At 42.1% G+C, this 19,398-nt stretch overlaps 4 protein-coding genes across 5 annotated transcripts; 1 reads left to right on the forward strand and 3 right to left on the reverse strand.

Annotated features, from left to right (window-relative positions):
• The first annotated feature begins 883 nt into the window (after window positions 1-883).
• On the forward strand, window positions 884-3,444 carry LOC17899083 (probable galacturonosyltransferase-like 5). Its single transcript, XM_006305099.2, has 2 exons — window positions 884-2,317; window positions 3,031-3,444. Exon 1 carries the CDS (start codon window positions 1,192-1,194, stop codon window positions 2,278-2,280), a length of 1,089 nt encoding a protein of 362 aa, XP_006305161.1. The 5' UTR covers window positions 884-1,191; the 3' UTR covers window positions 2,281-2,317; window positions 3,031-3,444.
• Window positions 3,445-10,500: 7,056 nt separating this feature from the next.
• LOC17898963 lies at window positions 10,501-11,946 on the reverse strand. Its single transcript, XM_006304093.2, has 5 exons — window positions 11,814-11,946; window positions 11,473-11,722; window positions 11,143-11,379; window positions 10,881-11,050; window positions 10,501-10,714 (listed from the first exon to the last, which is right to left on the reverse strand). The coding sequence occupies exons 2-5, from the start codon at window positions 11,702-11,704 to the stop codon at window positions 10,634-10,636; spliced, it is 720 nt and encodes a 239-aa protein (XP_006304155.1). The 5' UTR covers window positions 11,705-11,722; window positions 11,814-11,946; the 3' UTR covers window positions 10,501-10,633.
• Window positions 11,947-12,057: 111 nt separating this feature from the next.
• Window positions 12,058-16,109, reverse strand: LOC17897843 (cellulose synthase-like protein D5). Its single transcript, XM_006306545.2, has 3 exons — window positions 14,985-16,109; window positions 14,060-14,870; window positions 12,058-13,979 (listed from the first exon to the last, which is right to left on the reverse strand). The coding sequence occupies exons 1-3, from the start codon at window positions 15,950-15,952 to the stop codon at window positions 12,198-12,200; spliced, it is 3,561 nt and encodes a 1,186-aa protein (XP_006306607.1). The 5' UTR covers window positions 15,953-16,109; the 3' UTR covers window positions 12,058-12,197.
• Window positions 16,110-16,415: 306 nt separating this feature from the next.
• LOC17898177 (protein MRG2) lies at window positions 16,416-19,383 on the reverse strand. Of its 2 annotated transcripts, XM_023788858.1 has the most exons (11): window positions 19,034-19,383; window positions 18,883-18,936; window positions 18,756-18,769; window positions 18,411-18,553; window positions 18,141-18,181; window positions 17,938-18,042; window positions 17,621-17,700; window positions 17,311-17,480; window positions 17,129-17,213; window positions 16,899-17,024; window positions 16,416-16,619 (listed from the first exon to the last, which is right to left on the reverse strand). In XM_023788858.1, the coding sequence occupies exons 1-10, from the start codon at window positions 19,250-19,252 to the stop codon at window positions 16,928-16,930; spliced, it is 1,008 nt and encodes a 335-aa protein (XP_023644626.1). In that variant the 5' UTR covers window positions 19,253-19,383; the 3' UTR covers window positions 16,416-16,619; window positions 16,899-16,927. The 2 variants fall into 2 exon arrangements, with proteins under 2 accessions (XP_023644626.1, XP_023644625.1); XM_023788857.1 differs by lacking the exon at window positions 16,416-16,619 and having other exon boundaries at window positions 16,676-17,024.
• Between the last annotated feature and the right edge of the window lie 15 nt (window positions 19,384-19,398).

A 19,398-nucleotide genomic window follows, 5' to 3' on the forward strand; every position in this document is an offset into this window, starting at 1 on the left:
AGATGAGGGAGTTCATAGGTGTTCGAGACTTGGCAAAAGAAGACTTCAAGCTTAAGGGGGAGAATGTTGAGTTAAGCTTGAAGACTTAACTTGGAGAAGAAGCTATCCTAGTCCTAAACCGAGCAATGGTTTAGTTAGAGATAATGATCATATACTTTAGGAGTTATCTAAGTATATGTATTTCTAATAGGATTAGGAATAGGTTTCTTATATAAATATAGATGTCGAGGCATGACATTAAGTGTGAGACATTGAGAGATTGAGAGCTTAAGTTTTGAGATATTTTCTTAAGCAATAAAGAGAGTAATTCTTTATAATCTTTCAAGTGTTTCTTAAATTGCTATACTTGTGATCTAGAACCTCAAAAGTAGCATTATTATATTTAATCAACATAAAGAAGACATGGTTTATAAACTGGTACTATCATCTAAGAAAATATATCGGGCACGATATATGGTCGGTGTTGGTTAGGTTGGCTCGACGTTTCGCTGAAGCTTCTTCTATATATAATCTGTCGATCTAGGACATCATCGTGTTTACAAACACAACACCTAACTAAGTTTTACTTCCTTGTAATAAGAAATTGCGAGACTGTAATTTTATCAGAGATTCCAGAGAAAGTCATTGTAAAAGTAATAAACAGAAGAAACAAGGAGTACATACACACATTAATATCTAGAAATAGAATCATCACCAGCGACAGTGACATTTGCTCTTCACAATACATTAATTACATCTTTTTAACTTTCACGTTTCCACTTGCTTTAATTAATCCACATTTAATTTATTAAAACACTTTTTTTATATTAAATAATATATTCAACTACTATAAATACAAATGTTACTCGACCCTTTTCTCTCTCACTCTCTCTGTGTTCGTGTAAAAAAAAACAAAAATAAAATAGTAATCTCTTCTTCTTCTGCTTCTTCTTCCTTAGAAAAAAAAAACTTAAAATAGCGTAATCGTGCAAACGAGTAGAAAGCAGAGGAGAAGGGAAGAGAAGAGAGGGCGCAGAGTAGCATTGACATGCGAAATGTGCCTCTCTGTGTTCTTCTTATCCTACGCCTCTTTCGATTTCTTCACCATGAACATGAAGGTGAAGAAGGTTCCTCTCTGATTTGTTGCTCTTTCCTTCTTCCTTTAACAAAACTTATAAAAGCCTTCTTCTTCGTATCTTCTGCATTCTCGCCATGCATTGGATTACGAGATTCTCCGCCGTCTTTACCGCCGCATTAGCCATGATTCTCCTCTCCCCTTCACTCCGATCCTTTTCCCCCGCCGCAGCTATCCGATCGTCTTCGCATCCCGAACCCTCTGGCGCTTTCAAAACACGACACTCCTCCTCCTCCTTCAGAGAATCTCCGATTTTTCGTAACGCCGAACAATGCAGATCTTCCGGCGACGATTCCGGCGTCTGTAACCCTAATCTCGTCCACGTTGCCATCACTCTCGACATCGATTACCTCCGCGGATCAATCGCAGCCGTCAATTCGATCCTCCAACACTCGATGTGTCCTCAAAGCGTCTTCTTCCACTTCCTCGTCTCCTCCTCCGACATTCAAACCCTAGAATCTCTTATCCGTTCTACTTTCCCCAAATTGAACAATCTCAAGATTTACTATTTTGCCCCTGAGACCGTTCAGTCGTTGATCTCATCTTCCGTGAGGCAGGCCCTGGAGCAACCGCTCAATTACGCCAGAAACTACTTGGCGGATCTGCTCGAGCCTTGCGTTAAGCGGGTCATCTACTTGGATTCGGACCTCATCGTCGTCGATGACATTGTGAAGCTCTGGAAAACGGGTCTAGGCCCGAGAACAATCGGAGCTCCCGAGTATTGTCACGCCAATTTCACTAAATACTTCACCGGAGGTTTCTGGTCTGATAAGAGGTTTCACGGAACGTTCAAAGGGAGGAACCCTTGTTACTTCAATACTGGTGTCATGGTGATTGATCTGAAGAAATGGAGACGATTTAAGTTCACCAAACGGATTGAGAAGTGGATGGAGATTCAGAAGATGGAGAGGATCTATGAGCTTGGTTCTCTTCCACCGTTTCTTCTCGTATTTGCTGGTCACGTTGCTCCGATTTCACATCGGTGGAATCAGCATGGCCTTGGTGGTGATAATGTTAGAGGTAGCTGCCGTGATTTGCATTCTGGTCCTGTGAGTTTGCTTCATTGGTCAGGTAGTGGCAAGCCATGGCTAAGGCTTGATTCCAAGCTTCCATGTCCTTTAGACACTTTGTGGGCACCTTATGATTTGTATAAACACTCCCATTGATGCCGATGTCGGGTTAGCCGAGTTTTCACGTTCACAGGTAAACTATCTACACAAACTTTGTTCAATTGCAGTGTCATTTTGCTTATTGTCTGTGTTTGTTCATCAATGGTTGAACTATAAGTTAGGAATCTTCATTCTTTGTGGGGTTGGCTTTTTTACTCGTTTGAGCATATGTGAAGTTTATACCATTTTTGGCTATGGGAAAGGCTTGGCTTTTTCGTTGGCAACATTACATAACTAGACAAATAGAAGCTTTATGATTTGCTTTATAGTTCATAATACTCCATCGTTGGCCAATTGGTGGAGATTGTAAATTATAATAGTGGGGAAATGGGTTAGTGGTAGGGCACGTTTCTTGGTCCTTACTGGACCTGATGCATTGTGGAACACCATGAGCACACTTGATTGTCTAACCCTTTTTTATGTAGTTTCTTAGTGTATTTAGCTAGTAAAGGCAAAATATCAGAGATTTGCACATATGAACTTAGTTGAGCAACTCTAAAGGATCTCGAATCTTTACCTAGTTTCTGCATTGAACAAGCTATGTATAAGGCACTTCTTGGTTATTGTTATGATTATCATCAAATTTTGTAATAAATGTAAATCTGTAACAAACCAATCACTTTTGTGGAATTAAATCGCTTTAAAAAAGTTGCGGACTTTTTCTTGCATATTCGGATTCCTAATAGCATTGTTAAGAAATCAGAATCACAATCTCATCTCAAGTTCGGTTTTGTTTGTTTTAACCAGCCAAAAATGAGGAGTAAGCCGAAGATTAGCGGAGTTTCATTGGTCCAGACCGATTGGTTTATAACTGGGGACAACTACGTATGTTGAAAATCTTGCCGGAACAGTACTATATAGTAGTGTTGCTTCAGACAGTTCAACCAGGCTGGAGATACGATTTAGAAGAGAGAACTTCTTTTTAAGTGTTGTACCGGCGGGTGAATATGTTCCAGAGGGAAAAAAATAAAAAAATATATAGTTAGGTTATTCACAGATAGCTCAGGTTAAAGCGTTTTTTTTCGGTGTTGTTTATTGTTGATTCTAAAAGTAATATTGTGCAGATACTACTCTCCTACTTTGGTTCTCAAACCTTTAAAAATGATTTACCTCTTTGCCTTTTTTTATTTCTCTAATGTAATGTGTCTGATGTCTTCTACTCTTCTTACTCTGTCTCCGACTAACCAGAGTGCATACTTGTGTGATGCAAGACTTCTAGTAAAATCGAAGAAGACTTTATTAGTTTTCATAATGATCATTTGGGTCCAATAGCTTCAAACTTCTGAGGGAACTGAGCATAGCAGATTCTATTGCCACTTCAAAAACCAAGATAAAAGGGCCATTAGACATGATTGCACTGATCATAACCAAAGCAATTGATGGCTCCTGCATTCATGTTATGATGATAACCAGGCCGCTTCTTTTTTTGGGCAAACTATAAATTAATAATCGAAATCGTTTAAACTCCAACACAAGAGGAGCTGGTACAGGAAATTAAAGCAGCTTTTGCTAAAGAGTCTGCTTGAGAATTTTCAGAACGAGGTATGAAATGAAAGGAGACAGACACAAAACTAGAACGAAGAGACGAGATGTTTGCAAGAACACCATCAAGCTCATTGACATAGCCTCCCGATTGCAGCAGAAGCACGAGCTCCTGACAGTCAGAGAAACAGGCTACGCTTAACACACCCGACGCTAAAGCTGCCTCGAATGCAGCTTCCATAGCGAGTGCTTCCGCCAGAAGAGGCGAAGCCACAAAGGGTCTAAATGAGGAACCTTGGAGAATCGTTCTCCTAAGTGGGTCTTTAACTAACCAGCCAAGCCCTCCCACACCGGTGGACGCCTTCCAGGCTGCGTCCGAGAAGCACAAGAACGCATCTGGTCGAGCCTCCGTAGAGGCTTCCTTCCGCAGGCCGTGACCCTTAGTCACTTTAAGTTGTTTTGCTTTTTCCCACATTTTGGCTTCGGTTACAGCTTTCACCACGATGTCCAACTCGGACCCTCCACGATCTTCAAAGAGCAGCAGATTGCGAGCTTTCCAGAGGAACCAGAAGATCCACGGGTAAATCGGAGTCACACATAAACCTACTGGGGGTAAGAGGATCATCTTTTTTGCTAAAACCAAACATTCCTTTAAAGAGGTGTCATCAGTGGTCTGCGGTTTCTGAATCGCAGGAACAAGATCCCACACTCTAGCTGCAAAAGAGCAAGAGAAAAAAATGTGAACTAAATCCTCTCTCTCACCACAGCGTTTGCAAACAATGTCCGCTCCAAAACCTCTACTAGCGAGGGCCTCTCCCACTGGTAAAGCCTTTCTAGCGGCCTTCCACAAGAACATTTTTAACTTGGTCGACGTGCTGATACTCCAAATATTAGCTCGCCAATTAAAGTTACTTTCTGAAGTCTCTAACCCAAAGGATTTAGTACACGAGTAGCCAGATTTCGAAGAGTAAACTCCCCTTTTGTGAAGTAGCCATCTCTGTTTATCCGGTCTAGGGATGGAGCTCAAAACTAACCGGAGTACATCTTCCTCATGGTGAGGTACATGGAGTCTAACAGCCTCTAGATTCCACAAAGTCGAGTTTGGGATCAGCAGATCTTTGACCGTTAAATTCAAACTAGATAGAGGAGGGGGGCCTATTGGTCTCATTGGGATAGAGGCAGACAGCCACGGAGAGCTCCACACACTAACCTCAGCTCCATTGCCAATTATCCAGCCGAGACCCTTTGAGAGAATATCTCTCCCGGCCAGGACACCTCTCCATCCATGTGAGGCCGACGATGGACATTTAGACTCCATAAAGGAGGACGAATGGCAATATTTGCCCATTAAGACTTTCGCTAGCAGCGAGTCAGGTTTTTGCACTAGATTCCAACTGATTTTAGCTAGCAGCGAGTCATTAAAGGAGATTATATCACGAAAACCCAATCCTCCCGAGTCTTTTGGTAAGGTAAGCTTCTCCCATGAAACCCAACACATCTTCTTTTTATCTTGATTAGTGTCCCACCAAAACCTTGTTAGAGCTGATTGGATTCTCTTACATAGCGAGGAGGGCAACTTGAAACACGACATCGCATAGGCCGGCATAGCCGCTAATACCGCCTTTAGCAAGACTTCTTTCCCGGCAGCCGAGAGGAAACGTGTTGTCCACGTTCCGATACGATGTCTAATTTTCTCCACAATCCCAGTGAAGATATCTTTCTTTTTTCTTCCAAAATGCTCCGGGAGTCCTAGATATTTCCCAATTCCTCCCTCATTGGTAATCCCAAGAGATAGTTTCACCCTTTGTTTCACCTCAAGGGGGGTCTTGGAGGAGAAAGTTATACCTGATTTGGCAGCATTAATGCATTGCCCCGAGGCAACTTCATAACGCTTAAGGATAGATAAGAGAGTCTCACAACTTTTGACACTCGTTTTACTAAAAAACATAGTATCATCCGCAAAGAGAAGGTGGTTTATCAACGGGCTTTTTTTGGCTACTCTAACTCCCGGGAGAGTTCCCTTTCTTTGAGCATTCCGACATAATCCGGAGAGAACCTCGGAACAAAGAATAAATAGGTAAGGGGATAGAGGGTCACCCTGACGGAGCCCTCGGGACGGAGTAACACAGCCTTGGGGAGCACCATTAATTAAAAACGAGTAAGACACCGAAGATACACATTCCAGAATCCAACCCGTCCACATGTCATGGAAACCAAATCTAGTCAAAATCGCTCGAAGGAAGGACCATTCGATTCTATCGTAGAACTTACTCATGTCCGTCTTAATCGCCATTGCACAATGCTTTTTGGCTCCTGAAACTCTTAGAAAATGCAGGACCTCATGAGTAATAAGCACATTATCGGAGATATCTCTACCCGGAACAAAAGCCGATTGATGGGAGGAGATGAGAATCGGTAAGAGGGGCTGAAGTCTCTTGGACAAGATCTTGGCGATAATCTTATAGTGAACACTACACAAGGCAATCGGTCTATAGTCCTCTACTCTTTTTGCCCCCGTCTTTTTTGGAATGAGCCGTACATGAGTTTCGTTATGCCTAAGATGCAAATGGCCCCTTTCGAAGAAGGAGAGGACCTCCTTGATCACGTCTGTTGCAATAATGTCCCAATAAGAGTGGTAGAAACCAGCCGAGAAACCATCCGGACCCGGTGCCTTATCCGGGTGGATATCAAACACCGCTTCTTTAATCTCCATACTTGATGGAACCCGGATCAACCTCACATTCATGGCTGATGTAATCTGTGGCTGGATTGCTTCATCCACAACTTGGAGTTGAGAACTTGTTGCAGAAGAGAAGAGTTTCTCATAGAACGCAGTAATAGTGCCCGCAATTTGGCTCTCTTTATATACTTCCTCTCCATTATCATTCTCCAAAACAGAGAAGTAGTTAGTTGCCTTCCTTCCCCTAGTAACCGCATGGAAGAAACTAGAATTTTGATCCCCCTCTTGAAGCCATTGAATTCTGCTTCTTTGTCGCCAAAACGACTCTTCCTCTTTGTAAGCCAATTCTAGTTGCTAAGTAATAGAATCGATAAGCTCAACATTGGGAATTTGGGCTGAAAGTGCTGCTTCCAGAGCTTCCTGTTTAGCCGATACCTCCTGAACTTTGAGCTTGATTTGGTCTTTGTTCCATTGGATTAAGTCTCTTCGACATCTAGAGAATTTGAGAAAGAGAGATTCTAAATCATATCCGCTCCAAGCAGCCTCAATGAGAGGAAAAATCTCTGGTTTGTCTCTAAGCCTCCTATCGAATCGGAAGCTTCCTTTCTTCAGTACTTTATTAGGGTCGAAATACGTTACTAAGGGGCGATGATCTGAGCCTTCAAATCTTAAATATTTTGATCTCCCCGAGGGAAACTGTTCCGACCAAGCAATATTAGCTAGAGACCTATCCAGCCGAGATTGAATAAAGTGATTATGTCTTTGACCCCTCCAAGATACATGTTTCCGGTGTGTGGAACGTCCCACAAGCCATTTTGTGAGACAAAGGAGCGGAACGGAATGAGGGAGCCTTCACTTCTCGGTGGTCCTCCGACCTTCTCACTGCTATCCAGGATCTCATTAAAATCTCCCGTAAGGAGCCAAGCACTCTCTCTGTTAGTACCTTGGGAAGAGATTGCATTCCAAACACATGATCTATTTTACACTTGCGGGGCGCCATACACAAAGGAGATGAAAGAAGATACTTGTTTGAACTTGACCTTAGTGTCCTTTAAATTTGGAGAAGAAGATAAAAGATCTAGCGACACCTCATCAGTCCAAAACAAGGCCAAACCTCCACTTAAACCATGGGGTGGGACAGTAACATGGTTATTGAAACCCATAGATTGAAACACTAAAAGAAACACATCATCCTGGTTTTTGGTTTCCATGAGAAACATAATATTAGGGGAGATCTCACGTCGAATCTCCCGCAGTATTGGAATTGTCAGGGTGCTTCCCAGCCCTTGGCAATTCCAACTAACTAACACTAAGGAAGAAGATTTGGTGGACTTTGAAAATCCACCTTTGAAGTTTTCTTTTTAGAAGCAGGAATTAGTACAATGGCGGGTTGCGAGTCCTGAGCCCCCATGACCTGGTCCTCAGCTTGAGGTAACTTTTCATTACATAATCTTTTTCTAGTAGAGGAGCTCATCTTAGGTCTTGTAGAATTTCTTTTCCTCGTACTGGCTCCTTGGAGAGGGCTTCTATTACCTCTAGATTTGGAAGAGTTTGCTGCTCTCTTCTTACTTGGCGCTTTTGTTTTTGGGGGGAGCTCCGGGATAGTGACAGTGACCTGCTGATGCTGATCGTGTGACAGCCTAAGGGATGCAGGGCGTCTTGAAGTCTCTCCCAAAGGATCTTGGTTCAATGCTAGCCGATGACCCAAGGTAGGGTGGATAGGGGATGCACAAGACCCAAAAATGCTGGCATTGTTGATATCCGTGAGTCCAAAGTTCTCATCTCCCGCATACTCAATGTTAACCTCTTGCAGTCGTCCTAGCATGGAGGATGAGACTCCTCCTGTGGGGTCCTGGCCCCCTGCATCTACTCCCAGTGATAGACGCTCTAACGCAGGTCTTCGAGACTTTGGTGAGGGGGAGGAAGCCACAGGCGTGCTCCTAGGGGGAAGGGGTGGGGGAGGAGGTAAAACTCTCTGCTCCTGCGGCGGTGGTGTGATCGGAGATACCTCCCTCACCGAAGTAGGGGAAATGTTAACAAATATTGGCAGAAGAGGCCCTAGGGATAGCTGGATTCTAGCGCCCTGCCTGTGATGATGATTCAGATGGGGGGGAGGTCTTGACCTTGACAGATCCCTCGCTCTACCACTATCTTTATGATAAAGTTTTGGGTCCACTCTATCTCTTAAAACGTTCCTTCGATCCTCCTTTCTAACTGGTAGTCTTCGAGGGGAATCAAAATGAGATGGGTAATCCCGACGTCTGGAAGGGGAAAAACGCTTCTCATCTCTCCGCCTTTTAGGAGCAGCGTCAGAAGGAATGCTAGAATCAAGCTTCCTCTTCCTTTCATCAATTCTCTGGAGAGTGTTTCTTTGGTTAATCCTCGAGTCATCTTTGTCAGTTACATGCTGAGATCTCCTTTTGTTACAATCGCGCTCTTCATGAGACAAAGAGAGGCAGAGAAAACAGTGCTTCTCCAATCTTTCATACTCCAAAACTACCTCAGTAATATCACCAGAGGGGAGGACTATTGGTACTGATTTCTCCAAAGGACGCAGAGCATTTAAGTGGACTCTTATTCGCACATTCTCGGTATCTACTGCCTCAACAACTCCCACATCCGATCCTATGGCATTGAGAGCTTTCTCTGTCCAGTAATGCTGCGGAACTCCTTGGAGTTGAATCCAGAATAGGATGTTAGATGGGAAAGTCTCTGAGATGATTGGTTCCCAGCGTTGGAGGATAAACATCCATTGCTTGAAATGGAACGGGGACCAACTGAGGACTAGCTGTAAGTCCTCCTCAGACTTGAAGGTAAACTGAAATTTCCCTTGCCCCAGGTCACGTCCAGAGACTCTATTCCCCAGGTTCCAGAATTGTAGCATGTAGTGAACCAGCGCCTTAGGGTTTTGGACACGGGGGTTTGTCACCCGCCCAACCAGAGTTAGACGATTTTTTCTAATGAGATCATCATTATCACATTCCGGTATACGAACAGGGGAGCGAAACGAGGATCTGCGGCTGGGGCCACTAGAGGTGGCGATTCCTTTCCCCTTATCGTGACGAGAGTAACGGGCCGCCATAAGCTCTGAGCAGTGAAGAGGTAGAGCCAAGGTAGAGATGGAAAGCAGACTCTGCACCTGAGACCAAATAGAACCAAACTCACAAGCAGAAATCACTCAAACAACTAACAAGCCCAGGTCAGGCCAGACACGAGATACCAGTCAAAGGAGGAGTAAGCAGCCTTAGCGAGACTTCTACTTCTCAGAGTGAACAAATGTAATCCCGACGAAAAACAAACCAGAGCCTACTAAACTGCATCAAGCAGTACTTTCTCCAGAACAGAGCACGAAAACTGACCCTAACCGAGGGTACTTTTCTCAACAGGACAGCCCCGAGTCAACCGTCACAAGCACAGAGTCTTCCTTCGGCACAAATGGAGAGGAAAACGGGGGAAAGGTTGTCCAGAGGCCTCTCCGGCCGGCCATAATAGGAAGGAAAAGTAGAAAAATTACCTTATTTAGCTAAAAGAAGTAGGTAAGATCTACTTTTTAAAACTTAGGCAACTTCTTTTGGGTGCATTGGGACTCGGGCATGAGAGACAGAAAGTTCCCCCTTAACCAGGCCGCTTCTATCTCTGACTCATAGACTAGCATTGGTCGCATGATCTCAATGTATGTTTTATCTTCAATATCATCTTATACTTTTATGGTTTAATACAATTTCGCCGCTGTCTACATTTTTAACCCTCTTTTATCTTCCGCCGCTGTCTTAGGGTTTAAGGGTTTAAATCCCAATTTTGTAGCAATTTGATTTGGTAGGATGGAGATGGTTAAAGTTTGATAGAATTCTATAATTAATAAATACTCAATTTTTTGAATAACAAAGAAATAACAAAATCAAAAAGATTGGAGAGGGTTAAAGTTTGATAGAATTCTATAATTAATAAATACTCAATTTTTTAAATAACAAAAAATTTTAAATGAAAAAACAAAATCAAAAATATATTATTAAAATATAAAAATCCACAAACCAATGACAATAAAATCTTAAACTTTAAGAATCTTTAAAAATCATCTTCCCAATAACTGTCCTTAAATGTGTTTTTTTTTTTTTTTATTGAGAAATTGGGTGAAAACTCATGTCTTAGCTGGTAAAAAAGTAGGACAAAATATTCCCCATATGCCCATCAACTCCTATATCTTTTTTTTCTTCTTTTTCCTCTTTTAGGCTTCTTCTTTTCTTCGTCTATGTTGCAGTAGTATTGTGCCTGCTCGTTAACAACCAAAATTATTATATATAATCTATAACACATGATTTTGATATTACCATTAAAGTCAGATGGTAACTAGAATAAGAACACTACATATGTAGCTTGAGAAAAAACATATGTATTATCACAACAAGTCTTGTCTTTTTTCAGCTAGGATGCTTACATTATGGGCATGTTCTCTGCTCTGGAGGTGGGTGGTGAAATTTTCAAAGCCGTGGGTGGTGAATTTTTCAAAGCTTTGGACAGAAATGATGCATTGCTGACAACGCAAGGCAGGTTCAGCCGTTTCACTACCACAATTGTCACCTTGTAGTGCCCATGCATCCATAGCATCTTATATATATATAAAAAAAAAAAAAAAACTAGTTCAAAAACAGCTTATTATTTCTCAACCCTGTACTGTAAGAGAAAGAGGACAAAAATACCGGCCCGTAAGCTTGCCAGTATGCTTTCCCAGAGGAGGTACTCTGGGGAAGTGGAAGTGGAGGCGGCTCCTTGTTGAGAACCATCAGGAAGTATCGACCGAACAACGTTGTATCCGATCCTACATAGCGTGTCGAGAATATTCGAGAAGATTGACTCATTTGATATGAGCATTATATTAGCCGGAGGTGGATGGGTCCAACTCCAATAAATCAGAGCCCCAGTCACTTCAGTGATATCTGTTCGCATAGAAATTTCTTATTATAATAATATGAAATAAAAACAAAATCTCTAATAGAACGTTTAATATCAATCAAAACTGAAATATTAACCAAGGGGGATATGATGAATAGCCATCCCAGAGGAATAGACTTGTCTCAGAAAGTCATGAGGGACGTCTGTTAGTATGCCAATGGCAGTGATATTGAAAGGACCACAGTAGCCTAATTTCTCCAACGCCCGTCTTATACACGGACCGACCCGACCAACATCAACGTCATCGGGAACCGGACACCTGTTTATGTCCCACCAGACCTTGACCCCGGCCGCCCTCGCTTTCATCATCGATCAAGACTTTTAAAACTTTACCAAAATTTAAGATCAAACTCAATATGAAGAATTTGGAAAACCTAAATCAAATCGCAGTTAAGACCCTTTTTCAGATGATACCGACCTTGGTTTTGTATGGGCCGATACCGGTGGCCCATTATTTGTATCTTAGCGCATGGGCCCAGTAGTTGTGATGACAATACTTGTGTTTGGTAAATTCTCAACCACGATGATGATTCGCTACCGCAGAGACCAGGTTGCTTCAATAATTTCGCTCCCGGTGAGATTTATTCATCCGGTTTGCTTTAATCTGGGTTCTTTAGCTATGTTTTTGGCTCAAACGGCTGGCTTTGCAAGTAAACACAATATAGAGTAGAGCCAAAGAACCTAAGGCTTACTTTGGGCAGAAGCGTAATTATAATAATCTGATTACAAACATGAAGCCTAGAAAGAAGAACTTTCATGCCTTGTACCACTCACAAAGAAAAGGAAAAAAATACCTAAAGAATCAAGGGAATTGAAACTGCATATAGTCTTGTTTCCCTGAAGGAGGGTTGATATAAACCCATAGCAAAGACACAATAATCGACAACAAACCTGACCACACAAACACTATTGTCGGAACTTTGCCTCTTCTTCCCATCAATCCTTTAGCAAACGGATACAGATGACAAAGCACCCAAAAGCTGAAGAACACTCCTCCAACAAGCTTACTCCATTGCGGAAATGGGCTGTACAGAGTCCTCGCTAGCCCCACCGCAATCGCAATCATATTCACCATCATGATCGTCAACGGAGGAACCATCAGAAAGCTCCATTTCACAACATACAGGTCTGCAAACTCGTCGTCTCCATCTTCTGGTGTAGATGACTTGGAAGTCAAGGTAAATGAGATATCCACTCCTGCAATTACCTTGAGGAGACCCTGAAGAACAGCTGCAGGGTGTGCGCTTGTGCCTCCAATAACCCAGAACTGCTCGTTTCTCCACCATTCGTGGAGAGTTATCCCTGACCATTTGATCTCAAGGAGTGATAGCATACAGAGCGTGAGTGTTATCGAGAGGAGGAAGATCAAGAACGTTATGTCGAGTGACTGGACTATGAATTGACCCGAGAAGAGCGAGACCGCAGGGAGAATGCAGTAAATGATGAGGAACAGCGATGTGAATGGATACATTCCGACATTGAAGTAAGCCACTCTCTGCAAAAACTTCATCCTTCTGGTTGCGAAAATGGCGTTGTTCCTTGAGAAAAAGATCTCAACAGAACCTGTTGCCCATCTCAGAACCTGGTGAAGTCTGTCCGTTAGATTGATCGGTGCTGTTCCACGGAAAGCGTCTCTTTTCGTCACGCAGTAGATTGATCTCCATCCTCGGTTGTGCATTCGATATCCCGTGACTACGTCTTCAGTCACTGATCCATAGATCCATCCAACTCTTTTGCCCCACTCTGTTTTGTCCTCGTAGAAGCAAGAAATCACACTGATTGCTTCAGCTACAGTGGCCGCATCAAGCGGTTCACGCGGGACAGCAAGCGAGCCGGCTGGTCTACTGTTCTTGCCTTTGCCTTGCAAGTCTTGTAAGAGTCTCCCTTGGTACTCAGCAACCGGGATTGAAGCAACGAAAGAGTTTGAGTTTCCGAATCTCTTTGGGAGAAGCAGAGACTCAATATCTCCATCATCATTCTCTTCTTCGTTGAATTCTCCATTCATGGGCAAAGAAATCTCATCATCTTTCTTCATCACAGCTTTAGGTTTCCTCAACGATATCTTGACTTTTTTTCTTCCAAGCCAGCCATGATGCTCCGTTGCTCTCGGAGGGCTAAACCCATAGAGAGCTGTTCTGCGGAAGATGCAGCCAGTTCCCACATACATTGGACCTTGAAGTCCATCCAAAGCTCTCATACTAACATCAAAGAAGACAGTGTTGTGGTTTGCATAACGATCATTTGGGTCAATACCTTCAAACCTCTGAGGGAACTGAACATAGCTGATTCTATCACCTCCACGATCAAGCATGAAGCACATTCCTTCTCTCAAAGCCATGGAGTTGTAGACGTAGTGGTCACAATCAAGATTGAGGATGAATGGGCCATTAGACATAATTGCGCTGGTTCTAACCAAAGCATTCATGGCTCCTGCTTTCTTGTTGTGATCATAACCCGGTCTCTTCTCTCTTGAAACATAGACTAGCATTGGCAGCCTGATGTCAACGTCTGTTGTATCAATCAAGTTCTCAGCATCTGCTTCTGCTCCATAAACTGGTTCTGCATTTGGAGGAGCTAACATTGCCTGCACCAACACACAAAATATTAGAACACACTTTTCAATACAAAAGAGAAATAGCAAACAATCTTGACAAAAGAAGTTACCTGGATGATCCCAGCGTGGTCTCCTCGGGAATTATCTGATTCTCCAGAGGACCAAGTCCCTGGCCAGTGAGAACCATCTGACATCCAAGTGGCCTTTGGAACTTTAACAGCTTCTTCAGGATTGCTTACCATCATCATTTCCATCTGTTTCTTCTTAGCTCTGAGCTCTTCGTGCACATTATAAGCATCAGACCTCCTTCTTATCGCCTCAGGCAGTGAGTTGATTCTGACCTTAAACTCATCGTATTCTCTCTTCACTCTCCTCCTTTCTCTCACAAAATCCAGCCTCACTTTGTTCTTGAGGAAGTTACGCTTTTGGCCAAAGTAGGCCTCAGGGTTCCTTGGCTCTATACTGTGTTTCCTGCAAAACGGCACCCATGTGCTAGCAAAGCTAGCTGTTTGAGCCAAGGCTTCGAATGTAAGCAAAGCTCCTCCATCGTCTGATAAGTAGCAAGCAAGTTTCTCCACAGGGTAATCAACAGCTAGGATCGAGAGGATGGTGTTGGCTGTGACCAGAGGCGGTTCTTTCTCAGGGTCTGCAGTTGAGACAAACACATCTATACCCGGAAGATCAGATCTTCCTTTGGGGTTCCTGAGGTTTGGAGACTCAAAGCGTTCCTTAAGAACACCTAAATCAGTTAATCTGTTAACCGGACAGAGTTTTGGAAGCTGATCCAAAAGCCAAGACAAGGCAAACCAAAGCTCACAGGTCGTTGACATTCCCCACAACCACATTGCCTCTCTGTTTGGGTGACGAATCCTCCATGTCAGGAACAAACAAAGAGCCACCAGACGCAGCGCAATGAGTAACCTGTTTCGTCACACACAAGAAAAATCATAACTTTAGCAAGACAAAACACAGACCATAAAAATTGAAACATCTATCTAAAAGATCTTGTCATCCAAAATTAGAAAGATTTGTCACCTGTAAGGACTGATAATAGCTGCAGAAACACTGACTTTCCTAGTAAGAGGTCTCTTGCTTCTTTCTCCAAACTCGGGTGGCGTTTCATACCCGTTTCCGTTGTTACCACCAGACCCGATTCCATACCCATCTTTAGGCCAGACAGCGTTCCCATAGCCATAAGTTCCTTTAGTCTCAAACAACCAGCGAGTGTGATCAAAGTCTCCAGCTTGATTCTGCGCTTTAAACGACTTGACAACGGAAAGCCTCTTGTCAAGCTTTGATTCATTCATCTGAGGAAGCGGTTTGGCCTCATCTTCTTCATCTTCTTCCTCAGTTTCAACATCGTCGTTGATGTCTCTGTAAGGCTCTTTACATCCAGGACAATTGCCTCCACCACTTGTGATACAATCGAAGTAACAATCTCTACAGATTCTGAAACCACACTCACATCTCCCATGAACAACCTTCTCATCACAGCCTTTTAACCAACAGATCTGACCTGATTTCTTCTCCGGATCAGCTCGGTCCATAGAGCAATCAATAACATGACCACGAGTCACAGATTTAAACCCGCCGGTGAAGATCGTCCCAGAGAGGAAACCTCTGTTATTGGAGTTCCCTTTGAGCAACTCGTCCTCTTCACCCATACCACTCTCCTGGGAAGCGAACACCGTCTGATGATCCGGCGTAGGTGGGATATGAACAGTGTAGCTCAAAACGCAATCGGAGTTAGTCGTCGTCTCAGCCGTTAGATCTTCAACAGACATCGAACAGTATCTTCCTTCACCACCGCTGGATCTCCGATCCCCGCCGCTGACGGAAGTGCGGCGCGTGGCTCTTGAGCTTAGAGGGGAGTTTTGGTTGTTGATAACGGAGGCGCGTGGGATAGGACTCGTCAAACCCAAGCTTCTGTCACCGGATCCTTTACATGGTGTCACCGTTATAGTCACCGGAGAAGGTGACTGAGAAGCAGCTGTTTTCACCATCTTTTGTTGGTGGTTCACAATATCTGTGAACCTCAACAAGAACACGAGAAGAAAAAGAAAAAAATCGAAGCTTTAGATGGAAAAAGAGTAGATCTCAGAATTGAATTCAAAGACTCAGAAGAAGAGAAGAAGAATCTAAGGAAGAAGAAGCTGAAGCTAGTTGAGAGCAGAGCATTGTAGTTTCAAATTCCATAGAGAGAAGAGAGAGAGACAAGAGATATAAAGGACAAAAGGAGTTGCTATAAACGGTCGAGTGATCTGGACCGTTTATTTTCATCACGTTGCAACTGTGAGATCGGACGGTGCTTATCTAATCTAAACGGTAAGTTTGAAAGATTATGTGGGGCCGGGACGATCTATTAAAGAAAAGGAAAAAAAGTCAAATAAACGGAAAAAAAAAAAGGAAAAAGAAAAAAAGAAAGAGCGTTTTATTATTATTTCTCTCCCTTTCCGTAACGGTCAAATAAATTTATATTGGAGATGATTAAAAAAATAATATACTGTATGCTTTTTCATACCATGTGATTTGATAATTTTGAACTCATTGATACAAATGATCAAATCATTAAGTATTATCCATGTGATTTTGATGATTTTGAACTCATTGGTACACAAATTTAGCATTACTACTGGAGTTGAGTGGATCATCATTCCTTGGGATACAACTCTGTAACAAATTTTAAAATCAAGAGAAGTTAATATAATATTGCAGCTCAATAACGATAACTGTGAAAGAGAAGAAATCATTAAAGACACTGGTTTTTCAAAGCCTTCACAATACAATGGTACTACTATCGTGGATCTAGAAAGCCGCCACATACACACGATAACGACATTAATTACTTTTTCATAATCCAGACCGAACCTAATAAATATTAGTTCGAACTTAACTCTCTCACTCACTACATAAATATTACTAGAAACAGATAAATTCGCCTGTACATACCGTATATATACAACAACAATGTCACGCCATTAAGCCCCCTCCTCTTTATCTTCTTCATTCTTCTCCATTTCTTCCACTGCTTTGTATGCCGATAAGAAAAACAAACTCTGATTCTTCCTCAAGTACCTGCGTAACTCATTTAAAGTTTTCATCTTTATTTATCTATGTCTTCACATACTTGTAAAGTTTTCAAGCGTTTAAGCATTGAGTAGGAGGAGACAGTAATAGACCTGAGAATATCAACAAGGTTGTCCTGTAACTCCTTCAATGTCTCTTCTGTCATATTCACATGGATTAGCAACTCCGGCAATTTCACTGCAAAACCCCAATTTAGTTATGGTTTGATAGGCGGATATAGCAGATCACTCAGCTTTTAAATTGGTTCTTTATAGACTACAAAGAATGGCCTTACCAAATAGTCGTAACAAATGCTCTGCTCCATACACAGTTGAGGGAGAAACATCCGCTGTTACAGTCTCCTCGTATTGCTTTCGTTCATTGTTATAAAGTAACATCACCGGTAAAGCTTTGTCAAAGTAGCAACGCAGACCTTTTAGAATTTCCTCTACTGAATCACTTACCCTTATATAGAATCACCAAAGAAAGTAAAAGATACATCAAAAGCTTGGAATACTCTCTTAAGTATATGTCAACAGAAACAAAGGAGATCAACAAGTTAAAACTTAACAGCAGAAGAAAACTATATCCCACAAAGAGCCTACCTGCCATGTTTCTTCATTTGGCTGTCAATGTACTTCTTCAGGATGTCGTCAACAGTTGGAGAACGTGGAAGTTCCACAAGCTGCTCAGACCATTACCAAAAAATGACTACAATAAATTCCTTCAATATATGGACCTAAGAAGAGCATATGACATCCACAACAAACATATTCATGCGGGTGCAATAATCAAAAAGACTATGGTCGGTTGCAAACAAACAAATAGAAGGGACCATCTGAGAACTGAAGGGAAGAAAAACAGGCTGATAAATAATATAAGGTGTTCTTTATATGCGTATTAGCACATTAACTAGCAGTACCTTGTGCATCTGAGTAACAAATTCATAGTCGTCAATTAGTTGTTTCCTTAATGCTGGTGGGATATGGAAACTTAAAAGGTTATCCGAAGGAGCCACATTCTTCTCCTGTATTCAGGAAACAACAAGATGTAAGTAAGACTCTCCGGTTAAAAGAAAAACCAGGATATTGGGAAGATGAAAGATGGAGCAAGTAGAGAGATTACCGTATCAACCGAATCTTGCTTCCGCTTTCTTCCTCTAACAACTGCAAAAGTTACAAAAATGTTGGAACATAATATCAGCTGACATATAACATTTCAAATGTAGTCACGGACACCAAATGATGCATATGTCTAGTTTAAGCTACTTGGTTGACAACTGACAATGAATAAAGCAAACAAGACCAAAAGCGAGTCCCTGATACAGACTCTATATATCCACGAAAGCAGCAAGAAGTTCACCGAGAAACAGAGAAGAAGAAGAAGCTGACTGACCATTAGGACTTCTAGGTTTCATCTTTGAAACTCTCCAAGCCGTAGCAGTCTTAATTCCTTGCTTCATACCCAGTTCCTTCTGTTTCACAATATTTTCCTCTGTATGCTTCAACAGACACTCCATACTTATCCATTCGTCCCAACTATCATTGTACAAGAAGATACAAATCAGACCTTGATATCATCAAAACATCAAGAACTTGGCAACCATTCGAATTCAATAATCAGTAAATCACCATATGGATTCCCTTTTATACAAATAGTTTACCAACACCGGAATGATTTCAGACGGATAAATGTAATAAGAAGCCTTTTAACTATGTTGAAGGAAACTTCTCTACTAACCTTTTGTTCCAACCCTGCCAAAAGAAATAAACTTTACATCTTCAAAACGAGAGACACTACAATAATATATTATTTACATTTTCATTGACAAGTTAATAACTATTGATCGTACAAAATATCAACTTACAATGTAATGCACAAAATACTTCCATTCATCGTCTTTATATTCAATTTTAAGAACCTGAGAAAGAAAAAACAAAAAAAAAATATCACACGTAAGTCGTAACGCGCAAAAGCAGAGAACGCAGCACTCTAATTCCAAAAATAGAGTTCAGTACCTTGGCCTCGTAGAAGCAACCACTGTGCTTGGCTAAAACTCTCTCTCCCTCTTCGAATTCACCGGGAGGAGCAGGAAGAAGAAGAAGGGGCAAGTCGTCTCCGTCACAATCAGCGTTTGACTCTGTATCAGAGCCGGAGTCCCGCCGTGCGTCTCCGATGAAATCGGTTGTAGGATCATCCGTCTCGTTGGTGGTGGCGGCGGCTTTAGGGCTTCCCATCTAAAAAAGAGGAGGACGATGACTAAAGAGAGTTCTTCTAAGGACTACAATGGCGGCTCGATTTGTTCTCTCACGTCGAAGCGACAAGGTAAATGAGAACTCGCTCAAATATTGTTGGATCTTAACATGGCTTTGTCTGAAATTTT

The sequence above is a fragment of the Capsella rubella genome, unplaced genomic scaffold (genome assembly GCF_000375325.1).
Source record: "Capsella rubella cultivar Monte Gargano unplaced genomic scaffold, Caprub1_0 scaffold_1, whole genome shotgun sequence".
In the NCBI taxonomy this organism is placed as follows: Eukaryota; Viridiplantae; Streptophyta; class Magnoliopsida; order Brassicales; family Brassicaceae; genus Capsella; species Capsella rubella.